General features: G+C 45.5%; 1 protein-coding gene across 2 annotated transcripts in view; it reads left to right on the top strand.

Annotated features, from left to right (window-relative positions):
- LOC135368769 (venom metalloproteinase antarease TserMP_A-like) overlaps positions 1 to 17,246 on the top strand; it is a 186,602-nt gene that overhangs the window by 22,018 nt on the left and 147,338 nt on the right. For both annotated transcript variants that reach the window (XM_064602288.1, XM_064602280.1), the window contains exons 4-6: positions 9,901 to 10,027; positions 14,699 to 14,743; positions 14,813 to 14,940. In XM_064602288.1, coding sequence (XP_064458358.1) covers positions 9,901 to 10,027; positions 14,699 to 14,743; positions 14,813 to 14,940 — 300 coding nt within the window. The remainder of the gene's footprint in view (positions 1 to 9,900; positions 10,028 to 14,698; positions 14,744 to 14,812; positions 14,941 to 17,246) is intronic.

Below are 17,246 nucleotides of genomic sequence, written 5' to 3' on the forward strand. Positions count from 1 at the left end.
TAAATGGAAAGAGATAAAACGACACAACAAATCTAAGGTGCAACCTATGGAACATCTACTCAGTTAGCACATAACTTCACTAACCAACCGACGCTTAAAATCACCAAGCGATGATGCATTTAGCACAGTATTGCGATGATTGTTAAAAAAGACGTGTACTAAAAAACTCAAACGTTGGCACTCATTGACAGTTCGGTGTCCGCCCATTCCATCGAATGCCGTTTCATCGACCCCTGACCTAGGTATAAGTTAACCGATGCCCAGTTAAGTCGAGGCTACAACAAAAATTATCAACGTTGGACCTAAATTCAGCGAATATTTTCTGAAGAAGTTTAAGTTTGTAAGTGGCGGTAATATTAAGAATACTATACGTATCCATAATGGCCTGAACGGATGCGTCAAAGCCAGCGCAACCTACACCGCGTACCTCTGTCTTCTGCATTCGCTGTAGAGAAGCAAGATTTGTTTCCGTAATTATCCCCAGCCTACCACACAATAATAAAACCGAGAGTAAATTGTTGAATAGTCATATATATTTTTTGCCTTCACCGGGGTACTTTTTTTTTTCGCTCTACTTAAAACACCACCTGCTCGTGCTAACTCGGTCCCTAAGTAGAAGGTATGACGTATCAACGAAAGATGTTCCTCAAAAAATACTCCAAGAAATTTCGTTGGCTCTGCCCTTTCAACGACAACATCGTTGAACAAGACAACTGGTTCGAAAGACAAATGCTTGCCCTGGGGCCTGAAAGTTATGCACTTAGGTTCTTGACCTTCAGGTTCAAACAATGAACCTTAAGGCTGCCGTCACACTCCTCCCGTGAAAACGGGCGTTTCCGTAGCAAGATTCTGCCAGTCATGTTTGCCCGTTCCTAAAGAAACCGATATGGCTAGCAAGCTGCGTTCCTTCGATAGGCTTGTACATTCTCCATTTTCTCGTAGTGCTTATGATAACGGTTTTATGAAGCAGGGAAGATGACGATATTATCGATAATTGGTGTTTTCCGTACCAAGATGAGGCGGAAACGAGTCATGGTCGCTTTTTTGCATCATGTAGCTTCATCATATGAGAAGGTGTTGCGGAATGAGGACCTTTAGCGCGGACCGTGCTGGTTTTGACAGTGACTGAAAGACGATGGTGTTGCTTGGGCCTTTTTTGTTACTTAGTTTTTTTAAATTCCGTGTTAGCACCGCGAACCGGCTGTGGCTATGAGTGGCATAGAGACGTGGACACATGCAGAGAGGACAGCAGGAAGGAGTTGGGGACGGGGGGTTAGTATTTGTCCTGGGCCGACTTTAGGGGGGAATCTGCCGATATTCGCCTGGACAGTCTTCAGAAAACCCAGGGAAAACCTCAGACAACAGCCGGTGACAGTATTCGAACCCGTGTCACTCCCCAGTCTCAGCGTGGAAAGCTGTCATCCTAACCACTATGCTACGGGAGCATTGTTTATTCATTTTTTTGCGTGTTGTAGCTCGTGAACGACGAGCAAGAAACACTAATTCTGGAATTTTCGAATGTCTGGGTCTAGTGGTTCACTAGCTCATTGAATGTTCTGTGTCATTTTGATCTAAACGAAATTCAGTTAGTACCTATCCATCTGAGCAAAATAAAGGTACGTACGTTGCGATATTTTTGGTACGCGATATTCATAATTTACACGTGCTTGTTTTGTCTATGTAAAAAGCGCACTTCCTGCGCTCGTCATTTCAAGCTCTTCTAACATCCGCTTAAGGTCAAGCTGTGTCCTGGATACGCACAATTATACGCTTAATTGATCCTAAAAATTGCAGCGGCATTCTCTAGGCATTTCACGAAATGCCTTGCTTTTATAGACTTTCCTTATATGCTTGGTCGAACCCGGCATTTCATAATGTGCCTGTAATTGTTCAGTTATTTATTGAAATGTCTGATTTTGCCTTTGCCTGTAACAGGTATAGAGGGTGTCCCAGCGAAATGCGAACATATTTAAAAGATATATATATATATATATATATATATATATATATATATATATATATATATGTTTGTAACTCAGACGTCACCATGCTAGCACTGGACAGCTGTTTCGGCCTTGTTGGGCCTCATCAACAGTACGCAGGCAGGCAACGTTTGAGTGGATGGCGTCAGAAGGTCACGTAACACGTGATTCCTCCCGTCAGGTTGAGATAACCCACTCACAGAAAGCCCAGTGCAAAGCCAGTGAAGTATAAAATGAAAAAAAAAAAATAGCCGGAGCTCTTTGGCTGCACGTATAGAATATGTTTGTAACTCAAACGTCGCCATGCCAGCACTGGACAGCTGTTTCGGCCTTGTTGGGCCTCATCAACAGTACGCAGGCAGGCAACGTTTGAGTGGATGGCGTCAGAAGGTCACGTAACACGTTATTCCTCCCGTCAGGGTGAGATAACTCACTCACTGAAAGCCCAGTCCAAAGCCAGTGAAGTATAAAATGAAAAACAAATAGCCGGAGCTCTTTGGCTGCACGTATAGCATATGTTAGTAACTCAAACGTCGCCATGCCAGCACTGGACAGCTGTTTGGCCTTGTTGGGCCTCATCAACAGTACGCAGGCAGGCAACGTTTGAGTGGATGGCGTCAGAAGGTCACGTAACACGTGATTCCTCCCGTCAGTTTGAGATAACTCACTCACTGAAAGCCCAGTGCAAAGCCAGTGAAGTATAAAATGAAAAAAAATAGCCGGAGCTCTTTGGCTGCACGTACAGCATATGTTTGTAACTCAAACGTCGCCATGCCAGCACTGGACAGCTGTTTCGGCCTTGATGGGCCTCATCAACAGTACGCAGGCAGGCAACGTTTGAGTGGATGGCGTCAGAAGGTCACGTAACACGTGATTCCTCCCGTCAGGGTGAGATAACTCACTCATTGAAAGCCCAGTGCAAAGCCAGTGAAGTATAAAATGAAAAAAAAATAGCCGGAGCTCTTTGGCTGCACGTATAGCATATGTTTGTAACTCAAACGTCGCCATACCAGCACTGGACAGCTGTTTCGGCCTTGTTGGGCCTCATCAACAGTACGCAGGCAGGCAACGTTTGAGTGGATGTCCCAATGAAAACATCAGGCCCTTCGGTCACCCGATACCGGAGCCGTTTTCAGAACAAAAATCCGTTCGATAGATCTTCCGCAAAAAATGCATGTAGGGACACCATTTTTTTCTTTGTTTTGTTCATTGAGCATCTTCGGAGATGCGTCGTTCCTTCACCCCCAATGTTAGAGTGTGAAGGAACACAGTGCCGCCTCATGCGTCGAGGATGAGCTTTAACTTGCGGAAACAAACAAATGTATCGGGCGACTCCATCGGAACTGCCCTTATCTTGGGTTGCATTTTCTGTTTTCTTTTAATCTTTTTAAAGGACGCAAGACGCGATAGTGTTCTCTTTCACCCTCTCACATTGCGGGTGAAGGAAAGTCGCTTCTTGGAAGATGCGCAATGAACAAAATAAATAAAAATTGTGTTCCTTCACGAATTTTTTGCGGACGATCTATCGAACGCATTTTTGTTCTGAAAACGGCTCCGGTATCAGGTGACCGAGGGGACCATTCTAATTGGGACAACTTCGTAGCTTTTATAATTAAAAAGTTAACTATGACATTGCCTTAGGAGTTTGCTAATGCCCTCCTAAGGAGTGCCCTTCAGCATATGCTGTATTGCAATTGATTTCATCTCGAAAAAGTGATGTATATATCTTTCAAAAATATGCTCGCATTTAGCCGGGACACCCTGTATATGCTTGTACACCAAGGGTAGGTAGCGGAAAAGTATCTGCGTTACCTTTATCTGGCAGCGGTAGCGGTGTCCCGTTATATTTTTGAATTTCTATCGACGCTAGTATTGCACTACTTTAAAGTGAAGCAGCGTGTAGCGGTATTCCGTCTAGTTTCGGTAGGGGGCACAACACTTGTAAGAAGTCCACACCAACTCTAATGAGAGCAAGGCATCCTCGTAGTTGTGACCACTGTGCTGGTGGCAACTTCTTTCCTGGACTCTTAAGGTACGTCCTCACTATGCCGATCGGCAAGACCAATCAGCTTTCTCGATGTGCTTTGCCTATGGCTCACTATGCCGGTTGGCTTTGCCGAGCGGTACAGTGAGAACGCACCTTAAAGGAGCATTAAAGTGGTATTTAACATGGCCAAAAACTGTTGTCATCTTGTAAAGCAGTATGTGAAAAGCATTCCTACAAAATATTTCTGTTCCAACTTGTTTCACCGTGACGCAATTAATTTGCAAAATCCCCGCCGCGGCGACGGGACCACACCCACTGTAGTGTGACGTATGTGATAGAGAGCCCGCTCATTCGTTGGTAGAAAAAACCGTCTGCTCCGAATATTGCGACCTGTTTATTGTTGACTACCGTCACGTTGTTGACTACCGTCGTTTATATCACGTTTTCTGAAAAAAACAAAGCATATATGCAGTCCGACAAAATAAGATTCCGATCACAAGAGTAATATCCGATTATCAATCACCGCCGAGCGTGTTTGTCGGACGTCAACGATGGAACAGCAGCAGATATTCCCCCCTCGGTCGGCATGGCGATGCAACTACCGCACGTACACACACGTCCACGCACGTCCTCATCAATGGCCACGTCCCGATTGTGTCGCTGAAGACCTCCCTGGTGTGACAGCACAGTACCAGTACCACACCAGGAAGCGGCACAGGACGCACTCGTCGCTCATAAAAGTCACTGTAGCAGAAAGCAAGCCATGACTATGCTATTGTGGCGCCACCTGTTTGCCATTGAACCAACTGTGCGATGAAAACGGTCAGCCAGGCTGCACGCTGTCGGAAAGCACTGGGGTACCGCTGTACATCACACAGTTAGATTTGTGCTGTACCACTCGTTATTCCCGTGGTGTCAACGGTCCCCAAAAAATCGATGTCGTGTCGTTTATAGCCCTCAAATCCTCCGTCTCGGACATCACGCAGCCGGAGAACGCCTATCGTGTCCGAAGCGGTAGCAGATGCTTCGGCCTGCGCGGTGTTGCTCACCTCGATCATGTGATCCCAGGGTCCAATGAGGAGAGTCCCCAACACTCAAGTCACATAGTGACGCGCGTGGCGACGCTCATCACGTGTCTATCGTGAAGGCGAAGGAGGGTGTTTCGCACACGAGAGATCCGGGGGGCTATCGCAGGCGTCCCAATTTCGCTACGGTTGGACGAATTGTGGGAAAACTATTTTCGGGTGCCTAATATTCCATACCGACCAAAAACAGACACAAAGTTGTGTGCCTCTAGACTGCTCGGTTAAGGGCAGATGCATCCGCATAGAGATTAAAGATACCGCTTCGAAGAAGACATTGAAGTTCTCGTAGAAACAACCGCACCATGTTGGAAAGATGAGGGCCCCGGAGCTCGACTTGGTAGAAACCATGATAGAATGATATGATGATGATAGAAATTCATAGTAAAAAACGTAGGCCTCGGAGAGACATGCGGTCAGGGGATTTTTTCTTTCAATAACTGTTGTCACATATTGATAACAATTTTATTTCATTTCAATTGACGGAAAGTTAATTTCTTGAATTGAACTCCGAAATTTCTCAAGGCAACCTAACGTGGGTTCTTCGTGGTCATTTTACACAGTATAGCACATATTCCCAATCGTAATGCAATGGCAATTGCCGAAATAAATTCGCCGAAAATCCGTGGAAATGAGCCCTTGACTCCGCCTCGTTTTTGACGGCTCGTAGTTTGAGCGCAATGCTGCGAAGAGAGGAGATTATACATAGACACGCCACACGAGGGGGGAAAGGGTTACAAGCCTTCGGGTGACATCATTTTTGATAAGATACCTCTGATTCCCGCACTCACCGCGCGTGTTTGTTCCCTGGGCAAACTCTGGTAGCGCTTTCCATTTGTTTACGTCACTCTTTGCAGTTATCGTCGTCTAACGTGGGTCAGATAACAGGGGCAAGCGTCCTCGTTCCTAGAAAGTACTCGCATTGGTGTTGCTATGCCCCAAGAACACCCTGTTATACGAGGGTTATCCCAGGGGTGTCAGACGGGGATCGACATGCCATCCCTGGGATGTCAAAATCTGATCCTCAGAGTATCATAAAGCTTTTGCATATGAGACGATGTTCCGGAGGCTGTCGGGGCTCATCCTCAGGTACCCATTTAGGACTGTTTAAGTACACATTAAGGAAAAAGCTTTCTATCACCCCATTGCTTTGATTTGTTTTGCTTTGCTATTTGTGGCATGCATACCTGAAAGTGCTTACAGAAGTTACTTAAATTACATGAAATTGCAATTACACACAAAAAAAGAAAAAAATGTCGTGTCTCCTGCACGCACACGTTTGCTAAAAGTAATAAAAGTAATCTAGAAACATTATAAAATATCAACTCAGTGAAACACAAATGCAAACCTACGTACTTGCTCTGCGCGCATAAAACGCGCTCGCCTGAATGCAGGGGGGTCGGACTCGCTCCAGGAAGCGTTACCACAAGGGAGCTGCCATCCGTTGGTCATGGAATTCGTTGCGTTCCGTTGGCTGCTTCCTTCCGGTAAACTTGACGTGCTCGTTTTCCAGAGCTCATCACTTGCTATCAAAATTCGGCGTACTATGTGCGTATCTCATATGTATTTTTTAAACACATAAGCAGCAAATATTTTCACACATCACTTGCTTGTGTTCTGTCGTCACTTTACTACCATGAAACTCGACAGACCAGAACATAGAATGGCGGGTGGTTTCGTTTTTGCCATTTCCAGTTCCCGTTGTTTCGCAGAGCAGCATGAAGATGACGGTCTACTGTGTGTATTCATCTTCGGATTACTGTTGTCTTTGGAACATTCGTTACGGTGGGTAACCATTTATTGATTTCGCTTGCAAGGCATACAAACGCCATTTCAATACGTCATACGCGGTAAACATCTTCATCCGTGTCTGTGGAAAGGGTTTGTGATGTCGCAGGCAATCTCACAGAAAAAAATATGATTCATGTTTGACATGACAACGTTGACCTTGTGATCCCCATAGCACTACTCAATTCTGCATGTATCCAAACGGTTCGTACGTACTCAACGCAATTACGGCTTGCCTCGCTTCCTACACTGGACGTCGTTCCCTCCATCGGCCCGTTTGATGCCTGCGCCGGGGCGGTCGCGCTCGGGGATAGGAGAATCCCATTGACGGGGCGCCAAGTACGTTCTCTAGAGTCTTCCGATATATTAACTCTATGCCCGAATGGCAGTCATTTTGGAATCATCACGGCTGTACATGCAGACTTACTGCTACCGTAGCGACGTCTCCAAGCATTCTCAGAGCGAAGGTATTGAGGTAAGAACGAATGTGCGACGAGTTCCCACGAGGAATATTACTACAGAATGGTCTATGAAGTACGAGCTAGTCTGTAATAAAATATAATTAATAATAATTCAGTTGCAGCTATTTATTCCTGGAGCAAAATCTGGGTAGGACACGCGATGAATAACACACAAAAAAAGAAAAGCATCACAGAACCTGCTCACCAAGAGCGTTTACTTTTACCTAAAATTTCGAAACTTAATTTATTTCATATTCTCTGAGTTGACCCAAAAGATGAGGGCAGGATATCATGAGATGACTCTTCCTAGATTGTCCATACATAATGGATTAAGGACGTCCTGAGAACAGTCACAGAAGGACGAGGACATGATGACACTTTGAGGACATCCTGAGGACTACGTGTGTTCTTGGCCTAGTAGATGTTTCCGATTTGACGCCTTTGTCTTCTTGGGCTTCTTCCTCAGGAACACTCCAGCTGGCGCAGTATACACTCCGTTTTAGACATATGATCTCTGCGACATGATCACTTCTCATAATTGCAGTAGTGAAACAATAAGAAAGTTGACTGGAGGCCCGTGCCAAACGCGATTAAATGTGGTAGATTCATAAGGCCCTCGTTCATGGTACACCTAAAAAAAACGCTTTCATGTGCTATTGTGTTTTAATTGAAATTCCTTCCATACTTTGTCAAAGCGTTTCATTGTTTTGCATTTTTGGTCTGGTGGTTACACAATTTCAGCGTACAGCAAACACAGTTTGGTGATAACATGATGATGGCACTGTGGTGTAACGTGGATCTATGACGCCATGTACGGGGCTACGCGATGGCACGCCCTGTTCTCTTTTTAAAAAACCCCTTTAGCTCTTACCGAGTAGGTCCATGTTCTCCTCGGAACATTGATGTGTCATTGTCCTTTCGATTTGACGTCGGCATTTTCAAAAGTCTTGCACACTGATCTTAGATAAATATCGGTTTTGGGAATTATTATAAAGTTTCACCTGCGCAGATGACCATTCCCTCTGCTGTGTGGAAACGTTCATTCGCCTGTTCGCATTAGAAAAAAATTCTTCTTTCTTCCGCATCTTTCCCGACATTGTTTCCATGAGACGATCACTTAAGCTGGGTTCACACGTGCGTTTCTTCAGGCAGCGCCCCGCGCTCTGAGATCGCGAGGCAGCTGCCGCGCGGCGTTTCCAGACGGTTTTCGAGAAGCGCTCTGTGCTGCATCTCCGCTGCGCTGTTCCACAAACACCTTTTCGTCCAGCCAATCGGAGCGCACGGAAGCGTGGAAGTGGCTTCCTTTTTGCGCCGCCCTCCCGATATTGGGTGTTTTGTAATTTCTGTGTGTGTGTGTGTGTGTTTGGTGCCAGCGTGTTCAATAGTTGTCACTTGTTTTATGGTCTGAGCTGTCAAAGATGAGCTGGGAATTTGCGCAAACCACGGAATCGACGAAAATAAATTCGACTTGTATGTGACCGTGTGTTGGTCGTCGGTAGATAAACATGTGTCTCGCTTCTTCTGCCGTTCGTTCTCTGCATCTGTGGGATATTGTGTCACGCGTGTCGTTTCAACGATTGATGATTCCAGCAGAAATGCTTCACAATAACAGCAAAATAGATAACCTGCTTCACGATGTAAATTTGGAGGAAGAGAGCTGGAAGTGTCGGTACATCTTGATGTAGCAACAACAGCAACGAAGCGCGTTTCCAGGATGGCGGCTTGGCTATGTGTGACAGGCCCCTCTCGGCGGCACCGCGAACGCTGAAGCGGAGCCGCTTTTTAAAACACATGCGTGAATGAGCCTTCAAAGGGCACTCCTCAACGTTTTTCAACTGCACATAAGCTCTTTGCCCGATAATCTAACCATATATTCTTAAGGCGACAAATTCGAGATAACCATTACATCTAATACCCCAGTCAGACGGCATGCTCAAAGGACTTCGAGGAATTTTCATTTGCAAAAAATGACCTCTCAGAGCCGTGTCAGACGGCAACTCAAAGGACCTTTCTAAGAAATGACCATCAACGCGAAAGGAGGCCCCCAACGACATTTGAGGTGCAGAAAGGAGCAATCTCGACAACAGTGTTATGCCATTGTACCCTCGCTACCTTCGCAGCTGAATGTAGGAAAACCTATAAAATACGGATAATGGAGTGAAACTGTGTAAACGTATTTAGATCCTATTTAGAGAAGTGCATATGACTTCTGCATCTTGATTTGTGGCGCACAGACCAACTTCAAATTTCCACAGCAGACAGGGAAAACGAAACCGAAAAAGGGCGCCGGTGAGGGCAGTCAGTTGAGGAGCACTCCTTTCCCGCCTGTCTGGCAGGCGCCCCCGAACAAAGGTCATTTGAGAGGCCCGAAGGCCATTTCTCGCAATTGACATTTGAAATGCTGTCTGACTAGGGTATAAGTCTTATTTCTACTTTACCCTTTCATTAGTGCAACGGTGGTCGGAATGCGAGCAACATCTTGTGTTTCCATTTGTTCAAATTTTCTGTCAAATTTTCCATTGGCTGAAAATCGTCAAACTCGACGAATACTTTATTTGCATCCTTTTGCACGTTTTACATGTTCTTTGTAAACGTTACAGGAAGGAATAATAAACAAAAGTCATCGGATTCAACCCTCGATCACGAGTGCCCGATCAGCTGATGGACAACTCGCCCATGAAATGCATTGTACTGAAGAAGGAGGGCACGACTACGACAAAGATACAGGTAATGCCTGACGTTTGTAATGTTTCAACGCCACTACTTCTCTTTGTACTGCCCTACTTTAATAACGCACAACAAAAATATAAGGTATCTTCGATTTGGCTGCACTCGTTGAACTAGTTCAGGCAGTGCAGCACATCTGTATTCGATTTGTCAGTGCCGCTCGTGCCCTCTGCACTCTCGTATTCGTTTTGTAGCATTGGCACTAGTTCTGCACGAGTTCACGGGCGGACTGCACTTGCTGGATAGAAAGCGCAGTACGAGCGCACGCCGAGCGGACGACACGTTTGTAACGCTGACGCTTCCTTTAAATCTGCGCGGTGCAATACCATTCAATTGTCGCGATAAACACGTGGGTAGCGATAATGCGGTTATATCTGAGACCTACCGAACGTATGATTCGAATTTTTGCCTGCATTGGAAGCATTACTAGAGACCGGATTTATATGCGCTAAAAAGTAATGAAATATGCAAGCAACTATGCACTCAACCTGGTCACAACATGCAGTAAAAATATCTCATATATGCGGTAATAACTCGAGGCGTATATGAAGCGATCTCGCACACCGTCGCCGAGGCGAGTGGTTTCTAAATGTAAATGTCATTTTTATTTAACCGGATATGTTGGGGTTACGGTGAAAGCGGGATATTCAGAGAAAATAATATAAGGCCGTGTTTCAATTGTTGGAACTGTTGAAGAAAATGTTTGCCAACACATACCGTTCAATATTGTTTGGAGTGAAGTTCTGGCGCCTGTCAGTCAGAACGTTCTTATAGTTCGAAAATGACCTCTCTACGTCGCACGTTGTGAGTGTAGCATACTTGAACGCTGAAAGTAGGGGTGCGGGCACAACCTCCAGTAAGGTGGCGTTAGGAACCGAAGCAAACAGATCGCCGACTACTCGGAGAACGGCAAATCGAGGATTATTTTGTAGCACGGCGTCAAATTTTCTAACAACCTTTGCGCCAACTGGACTGGTAATCTTTGCGAGTTCCTCGCGTACACCATTCACCACATCCAAGGATTCCACGAGCAGGAGGCCTCCCATTTCAAGCTTCCGGATGGCTCGCGCAAGGAAGGCGAAGTGCGTTTTCACTAACTGTAGCTCCACAGCTAGCACTGTGTTTTCAAAGAGCGCTTGTACTTCTCTGACAGCGCTGCTGTCCTCGGAACTGAACATGTTCACCACGTCCTTCAAGTCGTCGAAGTTAGTTGCATAGAAGTGGACGGTCTCCAACCAGGTGCCCCATCTTGTGACAACACGTTCAGGGGGCAGGCAACGTCCGGCATCATTTCTCGGTATGTTTCGACATGGCGGCTTCACAATAATTTTCTTAATGACTGACACTATCTTGTTGGCGAGTGGGTAGACCCCCAACTTTCTCTGCCACGTGGTTGAGGCCGTGCGCCAAACACGTTACGTGCACGAGATTTGGATAGGAAACATCCAGGGTGCCAGCAGCCTTTATCATGTACGTAGCTGCATCTGTGTAAAATATCCTAAAGTTCCCTCCGCCCCCATCTGGCCAGAGTAGCTTGAGAGCATCGTTTACGAATCTAGCTACAGTGCCGTGGTTTGTTTTCTCAAGTGTTCGACTCGCAAGCAGATAAGGCATGGCCCTTTGATTTTCATCAAGTTTTCCAATAAGAAGATGCGCTACGTAGCGACCGCAAGCGTCCGTCGTCTCATTTCCAGCAGCCCACATTAGGCCGTTTCCAACAGAAGACCTTATCTCGTTCACGGCTTTCTCGTACAAAAGAGGCAGGTAATTCTTGCGGAGAGTTGACCCTGCTGGTATCTTCCTGTGAGTATACTTCTCAAGGCATTTTCTTAGCGTCGGATTTTCGAGTTTGCACCACGGAATATTAGCCGCGACAAAGGCTTCAGAGAGGTCCGCACGAAATTCGTCAAACTCAGGGCGAGAGCTCGCAGCGTGGGCGAGTAGGGGTTGTGAAGTCCTGCTCCTCTTTGCCTTTTCAGAAATGTGGCACTGCGACCTCACATGCTGGTCCACTGGGAACTTCCTCTTTGCATTGACCTATAAGAGACATGAAAAAAGGAAAATTGAGTCAGGAAGCATAAACAGCCGTGGCAAGGAATTTCTGTGAAGTAAATACTAAACAACGACCCTGATTTTGCGACGTTAATAGGCGTCTTTGCGCGTACATTGCGTAGCAAAGCGAGCCGCATTTGCGTATATTTGCTTGAGAGATTCTGGTTCGTAATCCTCCCCAATGCATGAAAGCCCATGCTTTGTAAACGTCAAGGGATGAGGGGGATATACGTTTATTTCGGAAAGGTCAGCCTGACCGAAGGTAGGCTTGCTATTCCTAAAACAAAAATATAGCAAGGGATGAAACTTGCAAAAATGAATGAACCCTGCAGAATAATATCTTTCCATCGGTGCACAAATCTGGATTCTCTGTCGTCCATCTTTTGTAGAGGCACGAAATTGATGGCTTAGGTCTCGGTATCGTAAGGAAACGACGTAAAAGCTGCAGACGCATGGTATGCGCCAGAGAAGAGAACGCATCATACTCTCTGTGGCAGGCAGAGAGGGCACAAGCTGCGTTCGGCGCAGCCAGAGTGGCGTCGACGCTCTCAGGGAAGGAATCACAGCAGACGGCACGGTGCGAGTGTCTAACCGGCGCCTTGCAATGCCAAATATGGTTCAGATCGATACGTCATATCTGACGAGCAGGGAAATATGTAGCAAAAACGCAAAATATGCAGCAACGTACGAAATATGCATTTACATGCACTTGAAACCTACCGCAAATCGTTTGGGACAAGGCTCAGATGTGCTTTCATGTCACTCCCAGTGTCAGTGTAAACCATGTTCAGGAAAAAATATGCATTTGTATGAAAATCCGGTCTCTGCATGTTACACTTGTCTTTACTGTGTTAGAAAAAGGCGCAAGCTTTGGAGCGGCCGATTTTTTATAAAAATATACAGAGATGAAGGAGCGTGTGGGAAAAACAAGACTCCTATTGGTAGTATCTTCCTACAACGTTCCCGTGATAGCCGGGAACACGAATGCGATCTTCCTTCCCTTCCGCGCAAGCAAATATAATACGCACGTCGTCAGCTTGTCGTTATTGTCGGAAGAATCCAGCGGCTCCAATTCTGCTTACAGGTACAAAGCCATAACAAATACTTATACCAATGACTAGTAAAGCGAATGAAACACAACTCACACAAACAGTATACATGAAAGGAAAGACAATCCTAAAGAACACGACAGTGGCCGCGACGCTGGCAGCAGACCACTAGCCTGCACCTGCACTCGCTTGTTCGTTTTGGAAGCGCTAATGTTGAACCCACACTTGCACTGTCTCAGTCGGCGGCACACACCCTTGGCACCACATCGGCACTCCCCTGGACTAGTGCCGGTGGTGCAAGCCAAATCGAAGAGACCTATAACAAACACAGATACCGCAAGGCACACTCGGTATTTTTATGATACGGAATGAGAGCTCAGGGTGTCACAGTGATCTGACGTGCTTGGATCACGTGCCCCGAATATTCTCTTTGGGTTCCTGTACCGCGACGTCGGCGATCCAAACGGCCACCACAAGGTGAAACGAAGGGAGTGTAACGTGCACATAGGGTAGGCATTTGGTTCGCACTGAGGCTGCTTTTTAGTGGGTCGTTCTTTTGGGAGGAAAAGCTTCACGATGGGTATTTTTTTCTTTTTCTACAAACGTTTTTCAGGCCTCACGTGTTGAGCCCTCGATGCAACTCCACTCATGAGGTACACAGTGCCCTCGGAGCTAAACACATCTACAGCATCTCGAAAAACAAACATGTAAAACATCGCATGACCTCAGTTAGAGGAACCTATTATCAGAGATGTGTTGTAAATACTTTTAGTAGCTTAGCTATATAGCTACTAAGTACTGCGTCAAAGTGCAGTTTAACTACTTGTGTAACTACAACGCAGCCGCACTGGTTAAAACTGCTTTGCAAGTACTAGGATATAGTTGTTTAACTACATTTATAACTAGTCTGTTGTTTTGTGCGCGCCGTTATATCTATGATAGCTTAAGCGTAGAAGAAAAACGGAAGCTAGGAGACACTGAGCTCCAACATTCGGAACAATCATCGTACAGCACGCGCCCCACCGTACAATATTGGTGTAATGATGTCATGCAATGATACAGAAACGGCCTGTGGTCTGATGACGGAGGGGGCGTAAGCTTTCTGAATGCGCTGTGTGTGTCGATCGTTATGTACCCTGGTTAACACAAAAGACGTATTTTCTGCTTACGTGCGTTTGGAACATAAGATGATGCCAGTGCGCTCTGTGCAGTGGGTACTGTCTTTATTGCAATGCTTCGGCATGCTTTGCTTGAAAGTATCTGCATGCGTGTGAGGCGCAAGATGAAAAAAATCTTAGAGTTGTCGTTAACAACCACGAATAAAGTTGCCCGTGAAATACACGGAACACTAGTGAAAAATGCGAAATAGTTGTAGCCCGCTGTAACCTAACTACTGTTACTGTAGTTAACTACAAAAATACATTGAACAAGTAGTTGTAGCTACCATTTTTGTAAGTTGTTTCTAACTATTTTTAACTACCATGCAGTAGTTTAACTACAACTAGTTAACTACTGCACATACCGGCCTAATATTGTGCAACAGTGGAGTATTTTGACTTATTTATTCCAGCAACCGAACTTCGTCCAGAATGGAGAAGTCTGCCAATAAAAGCTCGTAAGTTTTCTTTATATCGTCGTACTTACTTCGTTTGGTGAGCTTTGCCTTATTTGACCGCTGGTGCAGGTGAGGAGAGCCAGCTTCAGTTTCCATCTGCAATCTACCCGAGCATGTACGTTGTGTCTGACTACCACCACTCGGGGAATGTGACGCTAGTGCAACTCCTTCGCTACATTGCTATCTTCTATGCAAGCGTAAGAAACGGTGTTTTACTTTCCGCTGGGACGAATAACTCGATGTGAACCTCGCACTTGAGCCACTTCAATAATATGCTTCCGGTTTTGATACAAGGGTAAATCATTGCACCTACTTAACCCACGAATCAGTGATGGGAGCTAGCTACTTCCGAAGCAGATAAACTATGCATATTATTAAGCGCAAACTTAGAAAGTAGAAGCTACCAGCTAAACCGATCTTTTATTAAAAGAAACTACTGGCCTGTATGGTTGAGTTGCTCGCGCGTCCGGTTACAGACATCGTGATTGGAGGGTCGATCTCAGTCGAGGACTGCCGCTTTACTCCCCGCTCATCACCTATATAATAACGCCGAAAATCGCACGAGAAAAAGTCGAGTAGTTTCTTTGCAATTTGAGTTAATGCATAGCTAGAGCAGGAGATTAAGAGTACTCCGGAATTTCCTCTCTTGGAATCAGAGAAACGTCACTTAGGTAAGGCCAACCAGGACAGCCCTGTGGCGCGGACACGTCCAATCAGTGAGCAGCCGGGGTGCTTTTGGCGACGGGCGGGTGGGTGGGACGGCGTTTGCAGGTCGCGGAGAGGCTGTGCAGGGTGATCGGCTTGTGGATGTCACTTCTGGGTTAATTCCTGTCACCTCGATTATTACCGTATTCCCAGTAAACCATTTACATCCAGGCAATATCTATGTGATATCTCATTCTGGATATTTGGATGTCTGCTGGAGATTCGTGAGGATTCAACTTACATCTACAGGACGTCCGTGAGATATGCATTTTAACCCTCCTTTGTCATCCCAGATATGTCCCCGCAAGGTATTTTAGTGGATATCTGGACACAGATTAGACGTCACAAATAGTTCCGACATAAAATTAAATATGAACTTGCGCTTACTTTTAGTTTAATACATATCTGAGATGACGACGCCACACTGATATAAACGGAAAGTACATATTTATTACCAAACATATTATATATGTTAATTATTACATGTTTGTCATCATTTGCGTGCTTGTTGAATAAAAACTTCGAACAACAACAACAACAGGGGAAAAAAATCCAGGAGCTGTAATGTGTCCCGCCAGCGTTCGGCCACACTCCGACACACGGTCCACCACCGCGTAGGCCGACTTCAAGGGAGAGCAGAGCATTCACAATAGTCTCTGTTGACAAAATGGCCCGAGCATATACTGAAATACATGTTGTTGGGGCACATTCGTTAAGTGTATTGGGCCGTGATACATTTGTAATGGTGAGGGGGTTCTTCTTGCCAATTAACCCGTGTATCTGCAGAGTCAAGGTATAACCAATACCGTCTCTAACATTCCTTCCTGTCAACTACTGTGTGTTTAATTCAAGCTATTGTCTATAATGTGGTTAGCTGCTGAGTGGAGCTGTAAAAGTGATCGAATTCCACCGTTGCTTGACGAGCGTTACGCATAGATAAATACTTTCACGGTTAGCTATTTTACTTGTTTTCTCATATCCAGTTAGCGTTTACAGAAGTGTTTGCTTGCTTTCAGCACAACAAAAATGTGGCTGTCGGAACAAGATGTCATAAACTTCACATTTATCCGTATATCTCCAGGCGACGTCCTGGCGACGTTCATGTGGCTTTCATCCAGTGTCCACTTGGGGGGGGGGGTATATTTATTAGACGAAAAGGGAAAAAAAAACGGGGGAAAGGTCAGCAAAACGAGACGCCGGCTTACTGTTCCAGAAATAAATAAAGAAAGAAAATTAAGAAATAATAAATAAATAAAACGAAAAGATGGATCTTCCATGGATATCCCAGGGATCTCCAGGCTGCTTTGTCCAGTCAAATATCCAAAGCGCGATATCCTGCAGATGTACCTAGGACATCTATCGTATCATATACTGGGTAAAACCGAAACGCGAATGTCGTTCTGAGATATCCAGTAGATATCGCACGGTTGTCCAGATATTCGGGACGTTCGCGACCGTGTAGGGATGTCCTATGGATATGAATGTTTTACTGGGCTGGTCCCATACACCCATAATCACGTTCACGGATGCGATAGTCACTTTAATATTTCCTTACTGGTTCGCTGGATGTCGCACCTTTATACGTAGAAAGTAAATTAGCTAGTAGTTCAACAAGTTGTTCAACTACTGCTCATCATTGCCGCGGATATAAATCCCAACTGAGCTCCATCCATGACGCAAACGCAGACGCGAAAGTCAGGTTTTTCAGTCACCGTAATATAACCAATGGGTGACCGTAATAATAACTACGTTTGAATGGTGCCAACGCATTCGTATCCTGGACGATTAACTGATTAAT

The sequence above is a fragment of the Ornithodoros turicata genome, chromosome 1, assembly GCF_037126465.1.
Source record: "Ornithodoros turicata isolate Travis chromosome 1, ASM3712646v1, whole genome shotgun sequence".
Classification (NCBI taxonomy): Eukaryota; Metazoa; Arthropoda; class Arachnida; order Ixodida; family Argasidae; genus Ornithodoros; species Ornithodoros turicata.